General features: G+C 38.7%; 1 protein-coding gene across 1 annotated transcript in view; it reads right to left on the reverse strand.

Moving 5' to 3' along the window:
* Positions 1-1932: 1932 nt before the first annotated feature.
* The window catches only part of KCNH5 (potassium voltage-gated channel subfamily H member 5), a gene marked incomplete at both ends in the record, with an annotated part of 310475 nt that continues 284432 nt past the window's right edge, over positions 1933-27975 (reverse strand). Inside the window, one exon of the mRNA XM_080809433.1 lies at positions 1933-2880. Coding sequence (XP_080665559.1) covers positions 1933-2880 — 948 coding nt within the window. The remainder of the gene's footprint in view (positions 2881-27975) is intronic.

The raw sequence follows: 27975 nt of genomic DNA on the forward strand, positions 1-27975 counted from the left end.
CTCCCCTGGAAATTTCCATGCTGAGTAATGGAAGTTGTGGGCACAAAGAAGGGGAAATGGAACCCATGGCACATTACATCTGTTCTGAGACTCCTGGATTTTAGAGGCACATCTTGTGGGCATGTGAAGAAGCTCTAGTAGAAATTCTAAAATACCAATTGTTTTTATAAATTGCTGTGTTCTGCACTTCTCCAGTCTGATTACAATAACTTGTCTTTCAGTTCTGGTGGTTTTGTTTGGGGATGCTGGGACGCAGTAAGAAAAGCTCATAAAAATGGCAACGGTAGGTCAAAAAATCTCCTTTGATTTTGCTATCATGTTGTGTATGTTGTTAACATATATATATGTACAGATGGTTCGATAATGTACAAATTACCGGAGTCTACTTTCAACTTGATGCAAACTTAAACGTGCACGCACCAGTTTAAAAGTATGCCTCTTGGATCAACTGCACAAAATATACTTTGGTCAAAAGAAAGAAATTTTTCTGGGTTCTTACAAATGAACATGTATTTTATTCTCAATACATACCATTTAAGGGACTAGCTATACACAAGTGTTTGTTTTGTTTTGTTTTGTTTTTAGTTGATTATAGGCACTTTCTAAGAAGAGGATTTAGGACTCAAAAGACTCTGAAATTCAGTCTTTAGTACCCCCCTTTCATAAATGGATCTGCCTGAGCCACAGTAGTCTAGTGTAGCAATTCAGCAGAAGTTCTACAGTAGAACTGTGTGCAAAAAAGCTTTAGAAAATTGTAACCAGAATAAAATTATAGAAAAGCAGTTATCTGAACAGAGCAACTTAACATCTACTTCTTAGGTTTTTTCCTAACCATGTTTGATGCGTTATCCCTATAAACATTGTTAAGAATCATGTGTGAACGGTTCTGTACCTGTGTTTCACCCTAAGTTACAGATATGCTACAAAAACTATCTGTTTACATTCATTTTTATTTATATCATTATAGTTAATATTTTGATACGATTACTCAAATGTGTTTCGTTTTTTTGCCAAGAGCCTTTCAACCTCACCTTTGAACAAGTTTTAGAAACACAAATTTAGAACATTCATCATATCTGGAAAACCAGCATCACTAATGTGAATTGTTAAAAGGCCCTTTTACCCTGTGGTGCAGTTTTTCTATAATAATATACACTATATTAATAGTTCCGTATTTATGGGGTTGATAAAATCAGCTAAGATGGCAGCTGTTCTCCAAGACGGAGGGAGCAGGGATTTCCTTACAGAAGAGTAAATGATTACTATCTAAGTACAGTGTTAAAAAAGGAGAGGTATAGTTGAGCAAAAATGCAATTCATGCACAAAACTCATAGCAATACTTTCTCAATATCCCACACTGCTATCTGATTTAGGCAACAAAACAGTCATTTAGATGGAGCAAACACTGCCTGTTGGGGAAAATAACCTAACACTAAGTTACAGAAAAATATCCTATGAAAAGAGATTATAAAATGGTACCAACAGTCTAAAAGGTTGAACCCTCCCTTGGCATTAATCTCTAATTTTAACAGAATAGTGAGAAAATGACAGCTCGATATACTCAGCCTGAGATCAAATTTGTCATGGCAACATTGGCAGGTTGGACCCTGATTCTTCAAATGTTACATTGCCTTGGTTAACAAAAATCATACTTTTTTTGTATTAGAATAGAGATTATAAATAAATGTAAAGTGTGCATGCAGTCAACTGCATAATATACAAGCAATATCTATGTTTTAAATAATCATCTTCTTTGGCAGGCCAGAATCCAGCTGGACATGCAGTATTTACATATCAAAATCCATATTGTGTTCATCATATTGAAAGCAAGTGAAAATATATAGATGTATATACGGTATATACACACATATGTATATAGATGTATATACTGTTTTTAATATATTAACAAATATATATGTGTAGATATATATATTAAAAGTGGATTTCATCTTTGTCAGATTCAGGTGACTCAGGCCTTGAAACACTAAAAATATCCTGACATGGTATCTGGGGAGGTACTTGGAGTGGCATTTGGGATTTGGGAGAAGAGGTCTGGGGCACGCTTTTTTCAGAGAGTATTTTTAAAATTTCTGCCACCTGCTTTTCCAGGGCAGTCATTCTGCAGCTTAGCAGCTGAATGTCCTCTTTGAGTTCATGCTTGACTTCCTGCAGTGTGGTTTGTAAGGCCTGCTCTGGGATGGGATAAAAGGGGTGCTTGGCGTCAGCCTGAATCGGGCTGTGCTCCAGCGGACTTCGGGCCTCTCCGGCCTTATCCAGACGAAGGTCACTTTTTGTAATCCCACTGTCACAAGAATCTGTTTTCCTTAATGGGTTTTTGGTAACGCTGTTCTCCGAATCGCTGCCCTTGGGGTCCTCTGACAGTAGCCCCATGGACTCGGCTTTTGTGACATTATTCCAGTCTTCCTTTTTCTCCTCATGTGCCCCCATGTTATTCTTGAGTCGCAGCCATCCCCTCCCATTTCCGTTCTTCATCCTGATTGGGCTGTTGACTTTGAGGCATTTGGGGTCAGCACCGCCATTGGGCTTGAGTTCCATGGCCTCACGGTTGTTTTGCTTGAGGGACTCGCTGGTTTTCACGTAAGCCAGAGACGTCTGGATGGGCGTGATCTGTGACACAGTGACCACACTGGTGCCCGTGATGGAGGCTCCATTCTGTAAGGAGCGGCTTTCTACCTGAACCTGGTTCCGCTCGGGGTCACTCTGGGTGGACCCCTGATTCCGCAGCTCCTTCTGCTGCTTGAACTTCTGGAAGAGCTTTCGGACCGGGTGGTCCACGGGGATGCTGAGGGTGACCTCGTTCTTCTGCCTGAGGCGTTCCTCTTCCTCTTTCTTCACGTCACTGATTTTTCGGAAAATGATCTGTGGAGGGGGAGAGATGTTCAGAACGTGATTATAAACATAGATGGACTGCTAATCGTGTGACAGGATGCTGGATAAACTTTGTTTTACTGAGGAAACCCTCAAAGGCAGGGTAAGATCACTTCGGAAGGGAAAAAATACCTCAGTGCCATTTAATGGATGCAGTATACTGAGAACTCACCATAGGAGCACTGACTTAGCTTATGTCATCCTACTCTTTTGCATACAGGAAGGGGAATGTAATGGAGAGAGAGCTGAAGAGAGGTACTTGCTTTCTAGTTTATGTTCTCATTTAATAGAAAACATATAAATGCATATGTTAGTATATATGTATAAGGAAATACATTAAATTTCCTTGCATCGCTATTTCTTGTATGTTTTCCTTTTATATACCAATATATTCAGTACCTTTTTAATAACATCCCCGCTTAGGGGTTAAATTATGAGTTCCAGGCTATAAAAGTACCAAAATGTTAGACAGTTTACTAACATAGCACCTGTGATGGGTGGGGGGAGGGATTACATTTAGTTAGGTGTACAGAACTAGGATCTGTAAGTAAAAGTTCCTGAGAGATAAATACCAGCTCAAAATATATTTCATTTTAAACTGCTATCTATTTATTGAATAAAGAGCCTTGAAAACTGATGAACTTCACACCACTAAAATATCCCAATAGAAGTAAGTGTAATACTATCACGGGGTGGGAGACTGGACTCTTCAAATTTCAATATTCCTTAAAATTGTTTTTTTACTGTTAGTATTCATTTTTCTCTCAACATTATTCCAACCTACTTACAGGTTCTTCTTATCTTTTGAAATATTATAAACAATTTCAGTGTAAAGTGTTTCTCCCATTCAGATTTCAGTATTGTTAACAGTTTTCTGTGCACATTTCCAGAAGTTTTTTTCATTAAGTTTTTTACTTCCAGAATTAACATACAATGTTCTGTTCAACATAGTGATTCAACACACTCCATACATTACCCAGCGCCCATCTCAACAAGTGCACTTCTTAATCCCCATCACTTGTGTCCCCCATTCCCCACCTACCTCTCCTCTGGCAACTATGAGTTTGTTCTCTATAATTAAGAGTCTGTTTCCTGGTTTCTCTCTCTCTCTCTCTTTCTTTTCCCTTTGCTCATTTGTTGGTTTTTTAAATTCCACATATGAATGAAATCATATGGTATTTGCCTTCCAGACTCTTTCTATGAAGCCAGCTTTACCTTGATCCCTAAACCAGGCAAAGACCCCATCAAAAAGGAGAATTTCAGACCAAAATCCCTGATGAATATGTTGAGAATGCCAAGATTCTCAACAAGATCCTAGCTAACAGGATCCAACAGTACATTAAAAAGATTATCCACCATGACCAGGTGGGATTTATCCATGGGATGCAAGGGTAGTTCAACATTTGCAAATCAATCAATGTGATAGAACAAATCAATGAGAGAAGAACAACACGGTCCTCTCAATTGATGCAGAAAAAGCATGCGTTCCTGATTAAAATTCTTCAAAGTAGAGGAATAGAGGGAACATTCCTCATCTTCATAAAATCTAAGAAAAACCCAAAGCGAATATCATTCTCATGGGGAAAAACTGACAGCCTTCCCATTGAGATCAGGAACACAACAAGCATGCCCACTCTTGTCACTGTTGTTCAACATAGTACTGAAAGTCCTAGCAACAGCAATCAGAAAACACAAAGAAATAAAAGGTATTCAAATTAGCAAAGAAGAAGTCAAACTCTTTTCTTTGCAGATGACATACTTTAATATGAAAAACCCAAAAACTCTACCCCCAAACTACTAGAACTCATACAGCAATTCAGTAATGTAGCAGGATACAAAATCAGTGCACAGAAATCAGTTGCTTTCTTATACATTAACAATGAAAATATAGAAAGGGAAATTAGAGAATCGATTCTATTCACTATAGCACCAAGAACCATTAGATACCTTGAAATAAACCTAACCAAAGAGGTAAAGAATCTGTACTCGAGGAACTACAGAACACTCATGAAAGAAATTGAAGAAGACATAAAAATATGGAAAAGCATTCCATGCTCATGGATCAGAAGAATAAACATTGTTAAAATGTCTATACTGCCCAGAGCAATCTGTACTTTCAGTGCCATCCCGATCAAAATTCCACTGGCATTTTTCAAAGTGCTGGAACAAACAACCCTAAAATTTGTATGGAATCAGAAAAGACCCTGGATCATGAAGGAAATGTTGAAAAAGAATAACAAAGCTGGGGCTTCATGTTATGTTCTATAAAGAACTCCTCAAGCTCAACACACACAAAACAGATAATCACATCAAAAAATGGGCAGAAGACATGAAAAGATGCTTCTCCAAAGAAGACATACAGATGGCTAACAGACACATGAAAAAATGTTCATCATCATTACCCATCAGCGAAATTCAAATCAAAACCACACAGAGATACCACCTTATACCAGGTAGAATGGCCAAAATTAGCAGGACAGGAAACAACAAGTGTTAGAGAGGATGTGGAGAAAGGGGACTCCTCTTACACTGTTGGTGGGAATGTAAGTTGGGGCAGCCACTTTGGAAAACAGTGTGGAGATTCCTTAAGAAATTAAAAATAGAGCTACCCTTTGACCCTGCAATTGTATTACTGGGTATTTACCCCAAAGATACAGATGTAGTGAAAAGAAGAGCCATCTGTACCCCAATGGTCATAGCATCAATGGCCACAATCACCAAACTGTGGAAAGAGCCAAGATGCCTTTCAACAGACGAATGGGTAAAGAAGATATGGTCCATATATACAATGGAATACTATTCAGCCATCAGAAAGGATGAATACCCAACTTTTGTATCAACATGGACAGGACTGGAGGAGATTATGCTGAGTGAAATAAGCCAAGCAGAGAAAGTCAATTATCATATGGTTTCACTTATTTGTGGAGCATAAGGAGTAACATGGAGGACATTAGGAAAAGGAAAGGAAAAGTGAATTGGGGTAAATCAGAGGGGGAGATGAAGCATGAGAGACTGTGGACTCTGAAAAACAAACAGGGTTTTGGAGGGGAGAGGGATGGATGGGTGGATGAGCCTGGTGGTGGGTATTAAGAAGGGCACATACTGGGACGCCTGGGTGGCTCGGTTGGTTGGGCAGCTGCCTTCGGCTCAGGTCATGATCCCAGCATCCTGGGATCGAGTCCCACATCGGGCTCCTTGCTCAGCGGGGAGCCTGCTTCTCCCTCTGCCTCTGCCTGCCTCTCTGTCTGCCTGTGCTCACTCTCTCTGACAAATAAATAAATAAAATCTTAAAAAAAAAAAAAAAAAAAGAAGGGCACATACTGCATGGAACAATGGGTGTGGTGCATGGACAATGAATCTTGGAACACTAAAAAATTAAAATTTCAAAAAAAGATAATGGTATTTGTCTTTCTCTGACCAACCTATTTCACTTAGCATTATATTGTCTAGCTCCATCCATATTGCCGCAAATGGCAACATACTCTTTGTTATGACTGAATAATACTTCATTCTATATGTATAACAGTCTTTATCCATTCATCTATCAGTAGACACTAGGGTTGCTTCCATAATTTGGCCTTTGAAAATAATGCTACAATAATGAGGGTGCATGTATCCTTTGAATTAGTTTATTTTTTTTTCTATTTTGAGGGTAAATTTTAACTATAGAATTAAATACATAGTGCATGGGCTGTTAAATGGGTAACCACAAGTAAGTATGCATAAATTTCATTTAAAATGTCTTTTGAACACCAAAGGCAAAAGGCTGTAATACAAATTCAAATTATAGAGAAGAATCAAGCCAGATGGTCCATCATCCAATTGATAGGAGTTTCTGGCTTTTTCTACATAGGACTCAGTACCTTCTGATTATATAATTTACTTCTAAAAAAAAATTTAAAAATAAATAAATAAAACACCTTTTGAAAATGATACTGGGAAGAACTTATAACTCCATCAAGAGAAGTAAAAGTGTTCATCATGTAAGAAATTACCACTCATTATCAAAGTTAGAAGTAAATTTAATGAATGAGAGATTTTTTGCTCAGTCTCCTTCTGAAGAACAAAATAACTGCAGGTGGGCTAGAAGGAAAATTCAGAAGGGAGTTATATCACAGTGCTCTTAGAATCTGACAATTTTCTGAGGCTGGCAAAATTACTTCATCACCCTCTCTCATTAATTTATTGGTTAGATTGGAGATATACGGCAAGTACATAGCATATAAGAGACACTCAAAATATGTTGGTTCTCTCCATTGAACTCATAAAATACTTTCTATTTGAAACCATTTCCATCACATCTTGAGGATTCAGTAGCTTCCAGAGTAACATACAAACATCAATTTATACTAGAAACCAATACTAGTGATGGTCACTTAACAGAAAAGTCAGGGAGACAGCAGTCCTCTAAGAGCACACTTTCTAAATTGAGACTGATGCACTAAACACAGCTTATCAAGTGGTAATGATATGTATTTTAAAATAAATATTCTCTAAATTCAATAATGCTGTATAGACCAGCATATTTTTCCCTCTCTAGTGGCACATGAAATTGGATCTTTTTTTTTTGGTAAGGATTTTACTTATCTATTTGACAGGGAGAGAGAGCAAGCACAAGCAGGGGGAGTGGGAGGGTGAGAAGCAGGCTCCCCACTAAGCAGGGAGCCTGACATGGGACTCTATCCCAGGACCCTGGGATCATAACTTGAGCTGAAGGCAGATGCTTAACTGACTGAGCCGCCCAGGTACCCCAAAATTGGATCTTTTAAATGATGTAATACTTATCTGAAAGTCTGACATCAAAGTTCCAGCATAATTTTTCAAAGGGTTGACATGTTTCTCATGCTTCCTAAGTAAACAGAGCTTATGCTGAGCCTTCACAATATTAGATCCAAACATGGACACAGATACCATATTCCTTTTCCATCCCTCTTTATTGAAAAGGTACTCAATTTGGTTTTAGAAACTGACATGAGGGGACAAATGACTGGCCACATCCTCCTTCCCACTCAACTCTGACCTTTTTGTTTTTTTTAAAGGTAGCTCCTTAGCCTTGGATAGATACAGCCTTAGTGCGATGTAGTAACTGAGAGTTGCCTTTACATTTACAATGAAAGGATCTGTTTCAAACTCTCAATGAAGGAAGGTGGATGATTGGCACATAAGAATGTTAGATAAAAAGCAGGTTATCCATGCAATATTTGGGACATACTTATATGGAAAAATCAGACATTATTTATCTGAATAGGACATATTTATACTTTAAAACGAATTGCTTATCTGAAATTTAAATTTAACTTCATGTCCTGTATTTTTGTCTGCTAAATTTGGCAATGCTACTGGTATATAATAGACAAAAACATTACTATCTCTGTAGTATCCATGTGTACTGCTGTGTGAAGTTCACAGTTTTTAGAAATTATATTGAGATATTTGGTGTCCCTGGAACTGGATATTTGTTGGCATCTTAGTCTAGAGCTTTATGCTTTAAAATTTCAATATAATGGCTAATGACTGCTTATAATTATTGCATGCTTAGCAAGTTTAGAATGTTTAGTGATTTAAGCCCACGTAAAACAGCAATAAAAGAAGCCTTCTGCAGTTTCCCTGGCCACCATCTGGCCCCTCCCCACAAACCAAGAGCAAACAAAGGTGTCTGGACTGCTACTATTAAGCTGAGAACAGAGACCCCAAACGCCAAGCTGCCTAGTACAAAGGAGTCCTGTCCCAGAACCAGGGGGACAGTCTGCATCAGGGGACAAATGAGATAGAACTGGGCTGGCGTATTTGGCCACCATGAAGATAAAAAAGGAATTGAGAAAGAAAAGAGATTTGGGATATCAGAATCCTAAGTGCTGCACATTGCTCCTTTCTCTCCATCTCCCCACTCCAGGGGGATAGAAGATGAGTTGGAACTAGACTTAGCCCCTGGAACTTGAGGGGTACTTATGCACATTGAGACAGGCCCTGACTTCTCATCTGGAGTTTGCAGAGAGCAGGAGCCATGAGTTTACTCTCCAGAGCCAACAAAGCCTGCTAAAAAAAGGCATAAACCCTCTTTTATGAGGAGGGGAAAGGTTCATCTCCTCGTGTCTACCCATACTTCTGGTGTGCCTGGAGGGGCATGGCTAGGATCCCCATGGGCCCAGGAACTACAGAAGGTGGACAATTGTGATTTCAGCCCCCTAGAAACCAGATGAGGCAAAGGTACTTCAAGAAGGGGGAGAAGTTACTGCACTCTGTAGGACCCCTGCTGCCAGGGCCTTTCAGACCAATAAATATGCACACAGTAAATAAGCCCAGTCGCTGGCGCAGCCAGCTCAAAGGCCAATGCTCTGAGGAGTTACCACAAGCCCTCCAGGTCTCACAGACAAGCCCTGGGTGTGAAGCAGACCCCCATCCCCTTAGTAGTGGGCCCATAGGGAATCAGGAGTTCAGTGAAAGAAGAACCAGGTGCAGAGGGAGGGCTGGAAAGAGAGGGTCATGAGGAAATTTCCTACCCAAGCTACAGAATTTGACCTGGAGCCCAGTTGAAAACAATAATACTTGGCTTTGACCAACTATTTACCATAACCAGGCTTTTAAGCCAGAGGCAACTTTACAAAAATGGGTTAGATGGAGTTTACTGAATGAGGTGAAATTTATTCTTTCTTTTGGCTGTAGAAGGTAAAGTATGACTTATTAAAAAATAGTTACTAAAAGTTTGCATATAGCAAAGGGCTACTTCCACACGTGTATTACCTCCTTTAACTGTCATAACTGCTCTTTGATATAGGTCCTATTATTCTCAAGTTCCAGAAGAGCAAACTGAGGCATGGAGAGTTGATTTTGTGGTTTGCCCCAGGTCACCCAAGGAGTCAGTGGCCGGGATGAATCCAAGAAGTCCAGTTGCAAGCAGTGCAACCATTACACTCTACTGCAGCTCTGTAAGGTAATTCTAACACTTCCTCCTGGACCCACAAAGATACGGGTAGTTGAGTGGGTAAAGTAGGGAATGATATAGCAGTTTCACACCCAACAGATAACCCTTCACAGAACATTTGCCATGGTGCACCAACCCTGAAAGCAGTGACTTAAAGGACCGCAGCTCTGTGCTTGCTGGGGAGGGTGTTAGGAGAGGCAACTTCTAAGCTGTCCTATTCTCAAAGGCAAAGCCTTTAAAATACATGCTGCATTTTGTAGCATCTTGCTCTCTTCAAGGCAGCTCTTGTGTTTTCTTTTAACTTGCTTCTACTTATATTAAATACCCTGGCTTTACCAAAAACAGGGCAGGGTGGGTCAAAAGGTATAGTCTTCCCTGGACTCTAATACCATTCTCGATCCCACTACTACATAATGCATTTGTTTATGGGGGCAGAGATTTTTGTCTCTTTTACTACGTGCTATATCTCTAGTCTCTCCAACAGTGTTACACTGAAGGTCCTCAATAAGTAAATGTTATTCATCAATAAAATCTTCATACATTCAGCGAAGTATGTTTGTGATAGTTCTATGAATAGAAAATACTACAAATGGGAAGATTTTCTGCTTTTTAAACATTATTTTTTACAGTTTCTAAACAATGAGTCAATGGTATCTATATTCTCGTAATTGATCATGAATGTCTACTCTTATTTCCTCACTTGGAGGCAAACACAACATCATCTACCTCCTGGCATCCTCAGCACCTAGCCCACTGCTGGGCACAAGTAGATAGTTAACAAATGCTGTCTCAATATAATCACATTCAAACCTTTGACCCACAAATCAATCATTGAAGAACGTGAATGAGAACCTATCTTTGATTCCATTGTAAGGATGCAATAACGTCTAAGAACTTATTTTCCAGTTGGTGACAATGCCACAATTTTTTCAGGCACTGGAAATTTTTAAAAAATGAAGAGATGAGGGGCGCCTGGGTGGCTCAGTCGTTAAGCCTCTGCCTTTGGCTCAGGTCATGATCCCAGGGTCCTGGGACTGAGCCCTGCATCAGGCTCCCTGCTAGGCGGGAAGCCTGCTTCTCCCTCTCCTATTCCCCCTGCTTATGTTCCCTCTCTCGCTGTGTCTCTGTCAAATAAACAAATAAAAATCTTTATTGGAAAAAAAAAAGAGATGATCTTATCATGATTACAAGGTTTCAAGACTAATTATCCACAGAGGTACCACCACAAGTTGAACCATGTCATATCTATAAAGTATGATAGCTTTTTGTTCTGTCTTAAATTATAAAGAATGCATTATAGATAAATAACACAAAACAGCAGGGGTGCCCAATGGAAGTAACTCACTGTTTTTCAAAAACATTAAATGTAATAGGCCCTTTCTATAAGTTGTCATAATTTTAAAGTAACTTTATGACCCTAAACTCCAAATTTAAATAACAATGCATTTTTATTACTAAGGAGACTACATTTCATCATAAAAAATAGCATGGTAATTATTCCACATTACGATTATAAGCATGAGCATTCTCAAATATATTCTGCTGATCCTTCCTTCTAAGAAGTGCTTTTTACCTTTAACTTTTTAATTATGTATATAATAAAACGGTTTCACTTAATAACAGAAGGGAAAGATGGATCATTTTTATTTAGGTAAGCCCTTTAAAAAGAGCATGTTTTTATTTAAATTTTTAAAAAATTTTACCTACTAGTCTTTGACAATTGAAAGATCTACAAACAATAAGCATTTTCGTAATTCAGCTGATTTCCTGTGTGGGCAATGTGTCAGACAGGAAGGAAAACATTTCCTGCTAAATGAATACATAAGTTATATAGATTAATTTTACCCAATTATTACATAGAAATGATAATTTTCTCTAGATAAAATTTTTAATTTCCCCAAAGAAATCATTTTAGAAAATGTGAAAGATCTTAGTATTCATCTAACACATGAATTAAACAATGTTAAAGAAAAATATGTATATCCATGATTCCCAACATGGTATTAAATCAACTTCTAAAAATCTAATATTGGGGGGTTTTTTCCTCAACATTAATAACCTAGAACCTTTGCACTTAATGTACTCTATGTCTATCTTTTGCCCAATGGCGAATCAAATTGCTGATGAATACCACAAAAATTAAGGACAAAATAAAAAAAAGAAAAATCACGAATCAGACAATGACTCCAGCCACACATTTATTGGAAGAATGAACAATAGCCTGTTCTGTTTCTATGAGCAAAGAGGTTTATTTCATTTAAGCTTTTCTTCTCTGTGCTTCATTATGTTCTGTGGAACCCATGCTGGAAGGTTTAATTTATTTAAATGATAAAAGCTTCTTAAACTTAACGGGGAACATGGCCAACTGAGCTTTCCATTTCAAAAGTAGGACATTTGATCATAAAAGCGATATGAAAATTGAATAATTTGAATGTGTACTGAACTTTGAAATCCAATAAAGGCAAGGAAAAAAGGGTTAGAATCATTTGTTTAATGACACGGATTTAGTGTTATATAATTTGAAGGAAGATAGAGGAGTTTCCCCTCAAATGGCCCATCACTTTCCAGATCTGTGACTCTAGGGAATTGACTAGGAATTTATAGCCATACGTGATCAGGCAGAAGCTCGAGTTCATCTGACTCTTATGGGATCTAGTTGGTTTTGTTCCTTTTACTGTTTCTGTAAACTTAAGTCACTAATTCTACCCCTAGTTCTTTCGATCCATTCCAAGCTAAACTAACACAACAAAGCAGGATTTATTAGCCACTATCATGTACATAACAGAGGCTATAAGCTCATCTTAATGAAGGCCACAGTGACGGGGCTGAGGCAGATGGTCATTCAATAAATTTAGACGTGTGAAGGAAAGGTAACAATGACACATCACACTCTATTTTGAAATCTGGCTGCCCTGCTTTACTTCAGCCACTCATAAGTCCATAAGATCTTCAAGGACAAGGAATGTGTTATAGATCTAGTTCAGCCTCCTAGGTCCTAAATAAGTTTTGAGGAATTAACTAATTAATTGATAAGTGTAAAAAAAAAAAAAGGGAAACGAAGATGAGTAGAGAGGGAAAAAATAAAAAGAAAGAAGGGAGGGAGGGGAAAGGGAAAAAAGGATTATCTTTTGATTTTGTAAATGTGTCAGGTAATGCCTGATGTGGATAGGGGTGGTTGGTAAGATGCAAATGCAAAACATCCTAAAATTACTAATACTATTCCTGAACTTACTAATGAAATCTTCTAGGCCCCATTTTTCCTTACCATATGAAAGGGTGTGATACGCAACTAATGAGTCGTTGAACACTACATCAACAACTAATGATGTACTTATATGCTGGCTAACTGAACATAATAAATAAATAAATAAATAATGCAAACTTTAAAAAAAGATCATTAATCTCAATTTTCCAGGTTATCATAAATACAAAAATGTATTTTTCATAAATAACAAAACATATATTGTAAACCCCATTACTGGTATTAGCATAACTCTTAAAATAGTTATTCAGTATTTATGTTTCTATTACTAAAGGTGTTTTCCATTTAAGAAAAATAATAAAAGAAAGAAAATAGAGTCTTCAAAACCAAGTAAATGGCTATTCCAAGGTATAGCTGGCAAGATTTAGATTCATTGTCTACAATATGGAATCCACGAATTGCCCTCCCTGCCTCAATTTCTAGTCTCACTTACCCTCATTCCATTTTTTGCTATTATGTATCAAATATCATAGTATCGCAGAACCCCCACCCCCCCCCAAAAAAAATCAGAGAATAAAAGTAAAGCTCTTTAATAAGTCTGCAAGTCTACTATGGCTCAGTTCAGCCTGCCTGTCCAACATGTTTCCTTCACTCTGCATTTGATCTTCATGTTCCTGTCATATTCAACCACTTTGAGATCCAGAATCTATCTGTGATAATGCAAATAGTGTTCTCTCTCCTCCCCTTCGCATGCTGGGGAGCTCCTACTTATCCTTTAACACTCAGCTCAGCTGTGCTCTCCTTTATGAGGCATGACCACCTACATAACTTGTAGGAGCCCAATACAACATAAAAATTTGGAGCCTCTAACATTATCCTTAATAGTAAAATACTGAAAGCTCTCTCCTAAAATGGGGAAAGAGGTAACTATGCCCCATCTTCCCACTTCTATTCAACATTGCAGTTGAAGGTTCCAGCCAGAGAAATTGTCAAGGAAATTAAACAGAAGACACCCAGAATGAAGAAATATAGAAATTCCGGAGAAATACACACACACACACACACACACACACACACACACACACAGAGCTATTATAGCTAATAAAGGAGTTCCAAAGGATGCATGACACGAAATCAGTATAAAATTAGTTGTATTTTGGGTGCCTGGGTGGCTCACTCAGTTAGGTGTCTGCGATGAGCTCTCTGTTCAGCAGGGAACCTGCTTCTCCCTCTGCCTGCCACTCCCCCTGCCTGTGCTCTCTCTCGCTCACTCTAACAAATAAATCCATAAAGTTTCTTTAAAAATTAGTTGTATTTCTATATACTAGCTAGGAACCATCTGAAAATGAAACTAAGAAAACAATTTCACTGACAATGGCATCAAAGAGAATAAAATACTTAGGAAAAAAAATTAACAAAAGTGCAGGACTTAGACACAAAAGTTACAAAACATTGCTGAAATAAATTAAAGATTTAAATAAATAGAAAGACATTTCATGTTTATGGATTGGAAGACCTAATATTGTTAACATGACAGTATTCCTGAAATTGACCTGCAGCTTCAATTCACTTCCTATCAAAGTTCTAATTGTTAGTTTTTCAGAAATTAACAAGCTGATCCTAAACTTTGAATGGAATGCAAGGGACCCAGGATAGCCAAAACAATACCAAAAAAATAAGAATGTAATTGGAGGACTCATACTTCCCAGTTTTAAATTTCACTATAAAGCTACCATAATCAACACAGTGAGATATGTCATAAGAATAGACATACATCAATGCAACGGAAGTAAGTGTCCAAAATCAAAACCATGCATCTATGCTCAACTGGTTTTTGACAAGGATATCAAGGCAATTCAATGAGGAAAGATTAATCTTTTCAACAAATGATGCACAAACATAAAATGAATATGGATACCAGCTTCACACCGTATACAAAACTTAATTCAAAATGGATCAAAGGCCTAAATGGAAGAAGTAAAGCTATGAAATTATTAGAAGGAGACAAAGGCATAAATTTGTGTGGCCTTGAATTAGGGGAGGGTTTCTTAGACACCTAAACCTTAAGCCACCAAAAATAATTAAATAAACAAACTGGACTTCATCAAAATTCAAAACTCTTTTGCTTCAAAGAGAAAGTAAACTGACAACCCACAAAATGGGAGAAAGTATTTGCAAATCATATATTTGATATGGGTCTAATATCTAGAATATATAAAGAACTATTATGACTCAACAAGAGACAAAAGGAAAATTAAAAAAATAAAGGATTTGAATAGACATTTCTTCAAAGAAGATATACAGATGGCTAATAGGCACATGAAAAGATACTCAATATCATTAGTCATTAGGGAAATGCAAAACCAAATGAGATATACTTTCCATCCTCTAGGATGGCTGTAGTTGGAAAAATAATGTGTTATCAGTAATAGAAAAATAACAGGTGTCGGGAGGATGTAGAGAAATTGGACCCTCCCCCCATGCATTGCTGGAAAGAATATAAAATGTGGCAAATAGCTCTGCAGTTTTGCAAAAAGTTAAACAAAGAGTAACAGTGTGACCCGCCAATCCCAATCCTCGATAGATATCCAAGAAACATAATAAAAACATACAGTCACACAAACAAAAGTACGCCAGTGTTCATAGCAGCATTATTCATGATAGCCAAAAAGTAGAAACAACCCAAATATCCAGTACAGGTGAACTGGCAACCAAAATGGGGTCTATATGGATACAAAGGGAAATAACTGAGCCAGAAAAAGGGTGGGAGTATTAATACATGCTACAGAACAGACGGACCTTGAAAACATCTTAGTTAAAGGAGCCCAACACAAAAAGTCACATAGGTTTGATTTCACTTATCTCAAATGTCCAGAAGACACAAATTTAGTCAGAGAATATTATCTATGGCCAGGAGGAAAGTGGGAAATGGGGAATGACTACCTATGGGTATGCAGTTTCCTTCTGGGGCAACGAGAAGTTCCTGAAATTAGATACTGGTGATGGTGGCACAACTTTGTGAACATTCTGAAAAGCACTGAATTGCATACTTTATGGTGAATTGTACGGTGTGTGAATTATATCACAATTAAAAGGATGCATGGCTCCTTGTTCAAAATTATTAGGAATATCCAGATAACAACAGCAGAGCATTAAACCAAGAACAGGGTCCTTCTAAGTGCAAAGGCCCATATGGCACAGGTAGAGCATCCGGCGAAGCTCACCCACTGGGAGGCTTTCATTTACTGCCCCAGGAAGAACTGGGTCCATCCTACTCTATGCCCTGACAGCACTTCCCCTGTCACACTTATTAATGGTGGCACGCGGCAGCAAACAAGATCTTCATTCACATTATGAGTGTTTGTCAAACACCCACCATGTTCCAGGCTGTGGTTTGGAGTTAGGTATACGTCAGTGAACAGAACAAAACTCCTTAATATTCTAGAAAATGTCAGGTGGTGATGTGGGCTACAAAAAAAAAAAAAATAAAGAGTCGTTGGGTCTCTGAGGAAGAGAATCTGCGAGCCGAGGTAGTGATGAAATGAAGTGGGCCATGCAGATAGCCATGGGAAGAGGGGGCCCCAAGGTGAGAGAGTGCTCTGCACGGCCGAGGGGCAGTAAGGAGGACAAAGCGGGCAGCACTGGGTAAAGGGGGAGGCCAGGGACTTGGATCTGAGGGAAGCCTGGGAGAGGGTGTGTATGATCTCACTTCTACTTTGAGATGACCACTCAGGGAAAATAAACTGGAAAGTGGGGAGGAGAGAAGGACGCTACCAATTAGAAGGCTCTCGGAGTCATCCAGGTGAGACGTCAGGATGACTTAGAACCAGGAGGCAGAAATGGATGTAGTGAGGGGTGGTCAGATTCTGGATTTCTTTTGCCAGTGAAACAGACAGGTTTGCAGATAAATGGATGAACAATTTGAGAGAAAAAGAGAAAAATTTTTAAAAGCCTCTCTTTCGTCTAAGCCCAAGGATAAGCCCAAGGTAGTGCCATTGCCAAGGTGGGGAAGCCTGGAATGGAGTGGCCTATAAACTAGAAAGGCAAGTTATCTACCTGTCCCCACCCCAGCCTCCCCCCAACAAATATCCACGCACACATACACACTTACACAATAGACAAGCACGGACCAGGAACAGGCTGGCTGACCAAACACTCCTACTCAAAGAGGACAAAGAAAATGGCTCAAAGACGCCCCCATTACTGGTCCACAGCAGTGATGGAGTCTGCCCGGCAGGCACTAGAAGGCCCCTCTGCCCCAGCAGTGGGGTAAATTCCTTTATTAGTCTCTCAGCCTGCTGTACGGGACAAGCTATGCAAGATAACCTCTCCCATCCCGTGTTCTCTGTGGCTTCCAATTCTAACTTCTTGGAAGTGGTTCTGGGTCCATATCCCATAGTCAGACCTGAGATAGGGATTGGAGAGTTTGTCCTATTTCAAGATTGAAGAACTTCCTTAGCTACTTCCTGCCTGTGAAAATTTGGGGGCCTAAGGTGTGGTTTCAGGTTCACACAGTAAAGGGATTTTTTAAGACCAAGCTTGTGGTTTCTCTGGCAATATACGTCTTTGAAAAAATTTAATAAGTTTCTGACATGTTTACAGTCAATTCCTAGTACCTGTAGCCTCAGAAAAAGTTCTTTCTTATGCATACTTCTCAAGCCTGATTTAATGCTTTACTTTCTTGGGCCTGTGTCTCTCTCTTTCTCTCCCCGGGCTCTGACTCCCCTCCCACTCCTGCTCCCCAGCCCCCACAATAATGGCTGCTACACTGAAAGCATCAGGCTTTGTGAGAGGTCATATCCATTATCTGATCTTTGCTACAAAAATAGAGTCTTAATGGACTTCTTCGTACAATGACTTTCGAATCTTATTTCTACTTTTTCCCATTCTCGATTCCTTTCCTTGGCTTATAAGCCAGCCAACCCTTGTCTGGGATCACCTCTTTCTTCTCATGTCTTGCTAAAAGTAACCAGTCACAACCCCCACTCACTACTAATGTTTAGAAATCAAATGCAAAAATGAACACATAAATAAAAATACTAGAATTGGTTTTCCTAAACAAAAGCTGCAGAAATTCCAAAAGAGCTACAACATCGAAAGGCGATCACAAGTAGCAATTTTACCAAATGTTGTCACAGGTAAATATTTGTCTTCATCTTTCCAAGTCTCCGAGATCAGTTTCCTCACCTATTCCGCCCCTGATGCCACATATTTTGAAATAAGCAGTGGCAGGGCCCCCACTACTGGTATCAATTTAAACTAATGTCCAAGTGGCACTGCAGCTACATCTACTTGTTACCATTTGAAAATTCAGAAGAATACTCAGAAGAATAAAATCATTTTATTTCTAAGGTCTTACCACAGAATTTTTAGCACACTCGAGTTCAAAGGAACAAAACTGATAAAGAAAAACCATCATCATTATGCTTTGCTGGAAATGTAAGAACACAACCCTCCGTGTTGCCTGAATCTTTTTTTGAGACTTTATTTCTTTATTTGAGAGAGAGAGAGAGCACGTGTAAGCAGCAAGGAGGGGCAGAGGGAGATGTAGAAGCAGACTCCCTGCTGGGTAGGAGTAGGACATGGGGCTTGACCCCAGGACCCTGAGATCATGACCTAAGCCAAAGTCAGACATTTAACCAACCTTGCCACCCAGGCACCCCTGTATTGCCTGAGTCTTAAATGAACCATTAGACAACACTGTCTTTGAGAATATAATTATTCTGATCACGGAAGCGACGGTTTCTACATGTTTTCATTTTGGAATCTTTGCAATAAAAATACCAGGATTAGAAGAATTGTACTAAGTATTTTTCACGGATTATGTGCTTATTTAATTTTCACAGTAATCCATTTTAAAGATGGGAAAAAAAAAAAAAAAACCTGAGGCTTAGAGAGATTTAAAGACCTTCCCAAGTCTATGTAGCTAATGAGTGAGAAAGCAGGGGTTCCAGCCCAAGTCCAGTGGACTCAAAGAGTAGTTACACTACTTGAGAATTCCTAATCTAAATTTAAGAGAGATGCAAAGGGTCTAAAGGATCAAGGCCTGGGGAGAAAGCAATCATATGATAAAGGAGGTTGACTCACTTTCATGATGGCAGACGACCAAAGGCACTACTCTGAGTTGGCAGCTGACCACATAGAAGGGGATGTATACATATGAATATGGAATGAGAGTCTTCAGTATGTAAGTAGAAAAGAACATTATTTAACATTTGGCAAATGCAATACATTTTACAACACACTTCAGCTTACGTTAACTAACTTCTCCCTGAAACTTTATAAATCAAGCAGGACAATTATTATTATCCCTCATCAACAGATGAGGGTCAGAGCAGTTTCGGGACTTGCCTAAGCTCACTTAGCTAGTAAGTAGCAAAGCTGGGACTGAAATCTATTTCCTAATGCCAACTCCAGTGTTCGCTCCACTATTAGGTGCTGACATTCCCAATGCTGTGTATAATTTTGTTTATAGTTTATAATGCACTCCCAACTGTATTACCCTTCTAGATCTCATTTGATACTCTTCCTTTGTCCCCAGGAACACATCTAATATGTGCCTTTAGCTTTTGCCTTGTAAGATAATTGCTGTGCCTCAGAGGGAGCAATTACTGTAGGGCAGTTAGTTGCAATACCTTCAAAGATATTTGTTCATAATGAAAGGAAATTTCTACAGCTTTTGTTTAGGAAAACCAATTCTAGCACATTTATTTAAGTGTGTGTTCATTTTTGCATTTGATTTCTAAAACAATGCAGCTTTTACTTAATATCACACACACAAATTCTTCACTGTTGGGAAATATAGACTAGGTAAATAGTTTTCTCTATTGGAGTATTATCTTCTAGAAATATTTAGAAGTGTATATCTAGTCTAGATGATATGTTAGTTTTAATCTTCTACAGTTGTAATCGAATTTACTTGAAATATAATAATTCTTCAGTATTTCATTTGGGGCAATCTGAAAGCTGAAACTCGGAGGAGCCAAAAGGATTAGGCACTTGGATGTAGAGCCAGCCATTGACAGCTGGACCCAGAACTCACTTTTCCTGGTTTCTAAGTCCATTCCCCATTTTCTTGATGGGGTATCTCTTATTTCTGGATCAGAACTGTGTGGCAAGAAAAAATTTTGAAACGTCTCTCAGGAGTCAGGAGGCAAGGGTTTAGACACTATCTCTGACAATGACTACGTGTATAAGCTTGGCCAAGCCACTTAGCCCTTCTAAACATTAGGTGTACTTAAAGATCTATTTAAGGTAAATGGTTCCCTATTTTACCAGAATGATACAGCCATTCCATGTGAAATAAACACCATTTGCTTATGGTGAATCTAGTAAGCGGCGTAAGTATAGCATGTGTTCACCCAGATGAACTGAGAATTGCAATCTCCAAGTATTTGTTGATTGCAAAATAACCAACTTCTGGTGCAGAAATCTCTCCTCTTTCATTCACCACTTAAATTTTCAACTTTCCATATAAGCAAAATTAGATATGCAAGTGATTTTGTCTTGCATCTTTGGACCATCTCTATTCTATTCCAGTTGTTACAAATCAGTAAGAATAGACAACTCTGATAGAAAAATTAGCATTTTACAAAAAAATTATATAAATGGCCATGAAATGTATGGAATAGCTCTCATTTTAATTAGACATCAAGGGAGTGCAATTTAAAACCTTAATATATTACCCTACCCTTACATACTCACCAGAATGGCTAAGAAGAAAAAGAAAAGAACAGGTATAATGAGAACATAGCAAAATTTAATTTTCATAAACTGATGGTGGGTGTACAAATTCATACAACCATTTGGAAAACTGCTTGATGAGTATCTACTAAAGCTAAAGATAAACACGCTCTAGACTCAGAAATTTTACTACCTCCAAAAACTACTGTACACATGTAAATAAAACACATGTATAAGGACATTGGTAGCCGCACCAATCATAATGGCCCCAACTGGAAACCTAAATGTACATCAAGAGCAGAATGGATAAACTGAAGTATATTCACTCAGCGAAAAATTCTACAATGAATGTTAAATGATCCCCAACTATAGACAACATGAATGGCTCCTACAAAATAACAATGAGTGAAAGAAGCCAGATACAAATGAGTACATATTGTATCATTCCATTTATATAACTCTAAAAATACACCCCCCCCCAAAAAAAGAGGGACACTCAGCTGATTCCATCAGGAGAGCATGCAACTCTTGATCTCGGATTCATGAGTACGAGCCCCACACTGGGTATAGAGGGCACTATAAATAAATAAATAAATAAATATCCCCAAAAAGAGGTAAAACTAACCTAAAGCGTTGAAAGTCAGAACAGTAAGTAGTTAAATCCTGGGACGGGTCTGTCATGAATGCAGTGGCCCAGGGGATAGGGCTTCTGACATCTTCCTCAGGTTAGGTGCCAGTAACATGGATGTGTTCAATTCATCAAGCAGTGGTCTAATGGTTTATACACATTGCTATAAATGAGTTATATTTCAGTTAAAATTTTGCTTACATAATACACAAGAGTTTGTCCCATCTGCAAGGATTCTCAGTGTGGCAGGAGTAGACCTTCTTGTTAGCATGTTAAAACAACGTGGTGGGACAATTTGGTCTATTATAATTATTCTAATTCATCAAAGATTTTTAGGAGCCCTTATTATGTGCAGGGCAGTCTTGTAGGTATTGAGGATATAAAGATGAATAAAACAAGCTTGCTTATTACAGTTCCATAAAGAACAAGTGTATGTAAACAGGTAGTTTCAACACAAAACGTAAATGCAGAGGCAGAGGAATGCACACAATGAAAAAAAGACTAAGACCTCTTTAATTAACCTCCACTTAATCAACATGACTGGTGTGACCATCACTTTCCATTATCTTTGTACAACACACTGACTGATGCCCACAGCACACCAGATGCTCTAGACTGGTCAGCCGGTAAACCTCTACATGCATCGTTTGAACTATATGCTCATTAACAGTCAGTTATATATGTTCATCAGTAGAGTCTCTTGCTGTACTTAAAGAAACCAAAATTGAAAATCTCAGAGTCTGTATTATGGTATGGTATACATAACAAAGACTAAAAATGGTTCCAAACATTGGTAATTGAATATATATTTTTTAAGGTTTTAAGTTAACATATCTGCCAAAAGTTTTTACTAAACTACTAATTACTAAGCTACATACAATGCTTTGGTAAGAGTATAAGCACTATTGCCATATTCACTGGGTTCAAACTGTGGTCCTATATTCATTAGCTATGTGATTCTAGACAAGTTATTGAACCTTCTGTGCCTCATTTACTTCATTTATAAAGAGGGATAGTAACAGTACTTTCCTTATATGGTCATTGCTGGGGAAAATACGTTGCTGTAGCTAAAGAACGCCGAAGAATGCCTAGCATAGCATACAGATTTTCTTGATCAGTTAGCTAGTAATATTTTTGGTCCTATCACACCAGATAAGAGAGCTGTAGTACTAGAAGGTGTTGGACAAATAGGATGAATCTTGAAAGTGAAGGAAAGTGAAGGGAAGAAGTGACTAATACGAGTCTGTTGCATGAAGCCACAAACATTGCCTGGTGTGGGGATTTGGGAAAACTTCAAAAGACTTTGAGCAGGATCTTAAATCATGAGGAGGAATTCACCAAAGAAATAAATCCTGGAAGGAACTGTGAGCAGACACACACAGCTGGTAGAGAACTGCAGAAGACTAAGATCATGGTACATTTTAAGAACCTTGAATTGTTCTAGATTCTTGCAGTCAAATGTCCCTGGGACTAAGAGATGGAAAGTTAACCTAGAAAGGTAATTTTTCATTTACTTTTAAAATTTCCGTTCTTCCTCAAAAGGCTGCGTTCCGTGACAGTAGTCACCGTTTCTACTTTTTCCCCAATAAATATCATCTTACGAAACTGAAGTCAAAGAGTAAGTTAAAATAATCTGCCCTTTATATGTGAGCCAAGTCTTTTTCTTTTCAGACTCTGCAAGAATACATAGTTATTCTAAGCATTGATGCTGATAGTTTGAAATGAAAATATACTTTTTGGATGTAATGGATGGTATGCAAGGACAAGAAACGTGGATAAAGTATTATTATCTGGTCCTTATTTCACTAAAGTCAAAATAAAATAGCTGCTAGAGTACAATAATTTAATTTCAAGCATTGCCTTAGAATTAGTGATTCCTGTAGAATCATCCTACCTCCATTAACGGTTATGGGAAAAATGGTGCAAGAGAGGCAAAATCAATAACTTTACAGCAGCAACGTCTACCATGAATCAATTAGAGCCTTCAGTGGCACAGTAATCAATTTACATGACACATCCCAGCTCCTTATTTTCCTTCTGTTATTCTTTACTATATGGAAAGAAATCTTTCCAAATTGCTATTTCTTGTTTAATATTAACAGAATCAAGAAACCTATTTCCACACCTAATCAAGAACAACAATATAGAAGTGTTTATTTGTTAAATGAATCTGAGAACATAAAAGACTCACAGAAATCATCATTTTTGTTGGGAGAACATGATGTACAATTAAAATCTGTCTTTACCAGTAGGCAGGCTTCATCTCCCACACAAGGGCACACATGTCAAAAGTTGGTAGAGTAAAGCTGCAAACGCACATTTCCAACTGGGTAATACTGAACTATGTTCCAAACAATCAATATAGATTTGGGGGGCTGGGTAGTAGCTATAGCAGGTGACACTTTTCTAACAATACTGCTTCTCCACTGACTTTATTTGGAAAAAAATAAAATGTTTAAAACTTTGAAAATATAACGGACCACTTTTAAAAAAACACTGATCAAGGCACCTGGGTGTCTCAGTTGGTTAAGCCTCTGCCTTCAGCTCAGGTCATGATCCCAGGGTTCTGGGATGGAGCCCCACATAGGGATCTCTGCTCAGCGGGGAGCCTGCTTCTCCCTCTGCCCTTCCCCCTACTCCTGCTTGTGATCTCTCTCTCTCTCTCCTCTCCCTCCCTCACCCTCTCTTTCTAAAATAAATAAAATCTTTTTTTTTTTTTGTAAGTTTAATGTCATATCACAAGAAGTTTGTGCATAGTAGCTTCTGGTTTGGTTGATTTTTTTTTTTTTAAGATTTTATTTATTTGACAGACAGAGATCACAGAGAAGCAGGCAGAGAGAGAGGAGGAAGCAAGCTCCCTGCTGAGCAGCGAGCCTGATATGGGGCTGGATCCCAGGACCCTGGGGTCATGACCTGAGCGGAAGGCAGAGGCTTTAACCCACTGAGCCACCCAGGCGCCCCTAAAATAAATAAAATCTTAAAAAAAAAAAAAACCACTAATCATATTGATGGGAAACAAATGAAAGAAATGAAGAGGAAATATTGCAATAATTCAACTCCTTCTCTTCCTTTTGAAATATAATATTAATTTGTTAGTTATAAGCTATGTGGATTTAGCAAAGAGATGGTTTCTACATGGAATTAAGTATATAAATATGGTACAGTTATTTACTAAAATTTAAACCGCAACTATTTATCTGCCTTATGTGACACTTGCTTTAACCTTCAGAAAAAATATGTTGTACTGAGCATGAAAATGGTAATCATAATACTTGTAGGATTTTTATCTAAATTTTATGAAATAATTCTAAGAATGCCACCATTATTGTGGGTTTAAGTGGGTTGCAAATATACCATTTTAAAAAAGAGCACCTGGAAGAAAGGGAGGAACATAAAATGATCTCAGTTGTATAAGATGGATTTTGAGGCATTTCCAGTCAGTATGCCTGCCACTGAGCTCATCTGATAAAGCCGTGACCCTGAATCATCCCTTCACTTGGTCTTCTTGGGTTATAGAATCGGGCTGCTGCACGTCCGTAACTGAAAGAGAAAATCCCTCCGTCGTGCATGATAGCTTGGGAACTCCAACATTAACGGGGCTTTCAGTGGACATTTCTTGTCTTGGCCAATTCCTCCTTCTGTCCACCCTGGCCCTGTCCCAGTGACAGACTCAGAGGAATAGAACTTTCCTCACAATCCACCCACACCCCAGGCTCCCACTCTCAGCAGATGATCATGCCTTCTTTGTCAGGAAAATTGAGACAAAGTGATCAGCTCTCTAAATTTCTTGACTTTCCCTTCTGGTCCCGGCATCACCTAGAGATTCAAAACAACTGTGCTTCTGCTTCTCCTTCTTTCCAATCTGAGAAGCTGAAAGTTCTTCCTTCTTTTTAAAGCCAACCCTTATACCCTGACCTTTTATCTGTCACCTGAATCCTCTAGGACTTTTCTCCCATCAATTATCCTAATATTCTTCAATAGCTTTAACTTCTTCTCTACTGACTTTTTAACCTCAGCTTTTAGCTCATCTCTCCCATGCTAGTGCAGTGGGGAAAAAAATTTACAAAACTCAACCCCTTTCTTTTACTTGGCAGCCACTTTAACAAATATTGTCTCTACTTACTACTCTACTCAAACTAATTTTGTACTGCACACACAACCTATTTACCCATCTAGACCATTCCCACCCTTCTCCACCTGCCCTGAATGCTGGCCTATGACTTTACCAATGGGCTTACTTGTTACCTTGCTTCCAGTCTGGTTTGGCCAATGAGCAGCACCAGAAGGAGATATAAGGGAGGAAGGAGAGTGAGGAATCGGAGTCTTTTTATTTTAGCTATTTTAGGTGTTGCTATAGACTGGCTCAATTCCTTTACTTAATTCCAGGTCACAGCTCCTGTCAGGCAACTTCTTTTTCTTTTTTTTTTTTTCTTAACTTTTAACGTTTTTAATTTTTTTTATAAACATATAATGTATTTTTAGGGGCGCCTGGGTGGCTCAGTGGGTTAAAGCCTCTGCCTTCAGCTCAGGTCATGATCCCAGAGTCCTGGGATCGAGCCCCACATCGGGCTCTCTGCTCAGCAGGGAGCCTGCTTCCTCCTCTCTCTGCCTGCTTCTCTGCAATCTCCGTCTATCAAATAAATAAATAAAATCTTTAAAAAAAAAAAAAAACATATAATGTATTTTTATCCCCAGGAGTACAGGTCTGTGAATCACCAGGTTTACACACTTCACAGCACTCACCATAGCACATACCCTCCCCAATGTCCATAACCCCACCACCCTCTCCCGACCCCCCTCCCCCCAGCAACCCTCAGTTTGTTTTGTGAGATTCAGAGTCACATATGGTTTGTCTCCCTCCCGATCCCATCTTGTTTCATTTGTTCTTCTCCTACCCCCCTAACCCCCCATGTTGCATCTCCACTTCCTCATATCAGGGAGATCATATGATAGTTGTCTTTCTCCGACTGACTTATTTCGCTAAGCATGATACCCTCTAGTTCCATCCACGTCATTGCAAATGGCAAGATTTCATTTCTTTTGATGGCTGCATAGTATTCCATTGTGTATATATACCACATCTTCTTTATCCATTCAGCTGTTGATGGACATCTAGGTTCTTTCCATAGTTTGGCTATTGTAGACACTGCTGCTATAAACACTCGGGTGCACGTGCCCCTTCGGATCACTACGTTTGTATCCTTAGGGTAAATGCCCAGTAGTGCAATTGCTGGGTCATAGGGTAGTTCTATTTTCAACTTTTTGAGGAACCTCCATGCTGTTTTCCAGAGTGGTTGCACCAGCTTGCATTCCCACCAGCAGTGTAGGAGGGTTCCCCTTTCTCTGCATCCTCGCCAGCATCTGTCATTTCCTGACTTGTTAATTTTAGCCATTCTGACTGGTGTGAGGCAATATCTCATTGTGGTTTTGGTTTGGATTTCCCTGATGCCGAGTGATGTGGAGCATTTTTTCATGTGTCTGTTGGCCATCTGGATGTCTTCTTTGCAGAAATGTCTGTTCATGTCTTCTGCCCATTTCTTGATTGGATTATTTGTTCTTTGGGTGTTGAGTTTGCTAAGTTCTTTATAGATTTTGGACACTAGCCCTTTATCTGATATGTCGTTTGCAAATATCTTCTCCCATTCCGTCAGTTGTCTTTTGGTTTTGTTAACTGTTCCCTTTGCTGTGCAAAAGCTTTTGATCTTGATGAAATCCCAATAGTTCATTTTTGCCCTTGCTTCCCTTGCCTTTGGCGATGTTCCTAGGAAGACGTTGCTGTGGCTGAGGTCGAAGAGGTTGCTGCCTGTGTTCTCCTCAAGGATTTTGATGGATTCCTTTCTCACATTGAGGTCTTTCATCCATTTTGAGTCTATTTTCATGTGTGGTGTAAGGAAATGGTCCAATTTTCCCAACACCATTTATTGAAGAGACTGTCTTTTTTCCATTAGACATTCTTTCCTGCTTTGTCAAAGATTAGTTGACCATAGAGTTGAGGGTCTATTTCTGGGCTCTCTATTCTGTTCCATTGATCTATGTGTCTGTTTTTGTGCCAGTACCATACTGTCTTGATGATGACAGCTTTGTAATAGAGCTTGAAGTCCAGAACTGTGATACCACCAACTTTGGCTTTCTTTTTCAATATTCCTTTGGCTATTCGAGATCTTTTCTGGTTCCATATAAATTTTAGGATTATTTGTTCCATTTCTTTGAAAAAAAAATGAGTGGGATTTTGATAGGGATTGCATTAAAAGTGTAGATTGCTTTAGGTACCATAGACATTCTCACAATATTTATTCTTCCAGTTGTCAGGCAACTTCTTTATACAGTCTGTCTCTCTCTCTTTTCCCTTTGCCTCCTTACCCTCTTCTCTCTCCTTCATCTTAGCTCTTTTGGCCAATGGATGGTAACCCTGTGCTATAACTAGCCCATGGGTATTCCTTACATAAAGAAACTGTATCAGTTGCCTACTTTATATATAAGCCTTTTATTTAGCCTCCTTAAATTACCCAGTAAGAGTCTGCCCTTTGTCTCCTGCTGGGTCCCAGGCTGGTACAATCTTCTTGAATCTTCTTGAAAGAATGGTTTAAATAGATACTACTTACACACTTATTCAGCCACCAAACCACACAACTTAGCTTTTGTCCCAACCAC

This window comes from Martes martes (assembly GCF_963455335.1).
Source record: "Martes martes genome assembly, chromosome: 7".
Lineage (NCBI taxonomy): Eukaryota > Metazoa > Chordata > Mammalia > Carnivora > Mustelidae > Martes > Martes martes.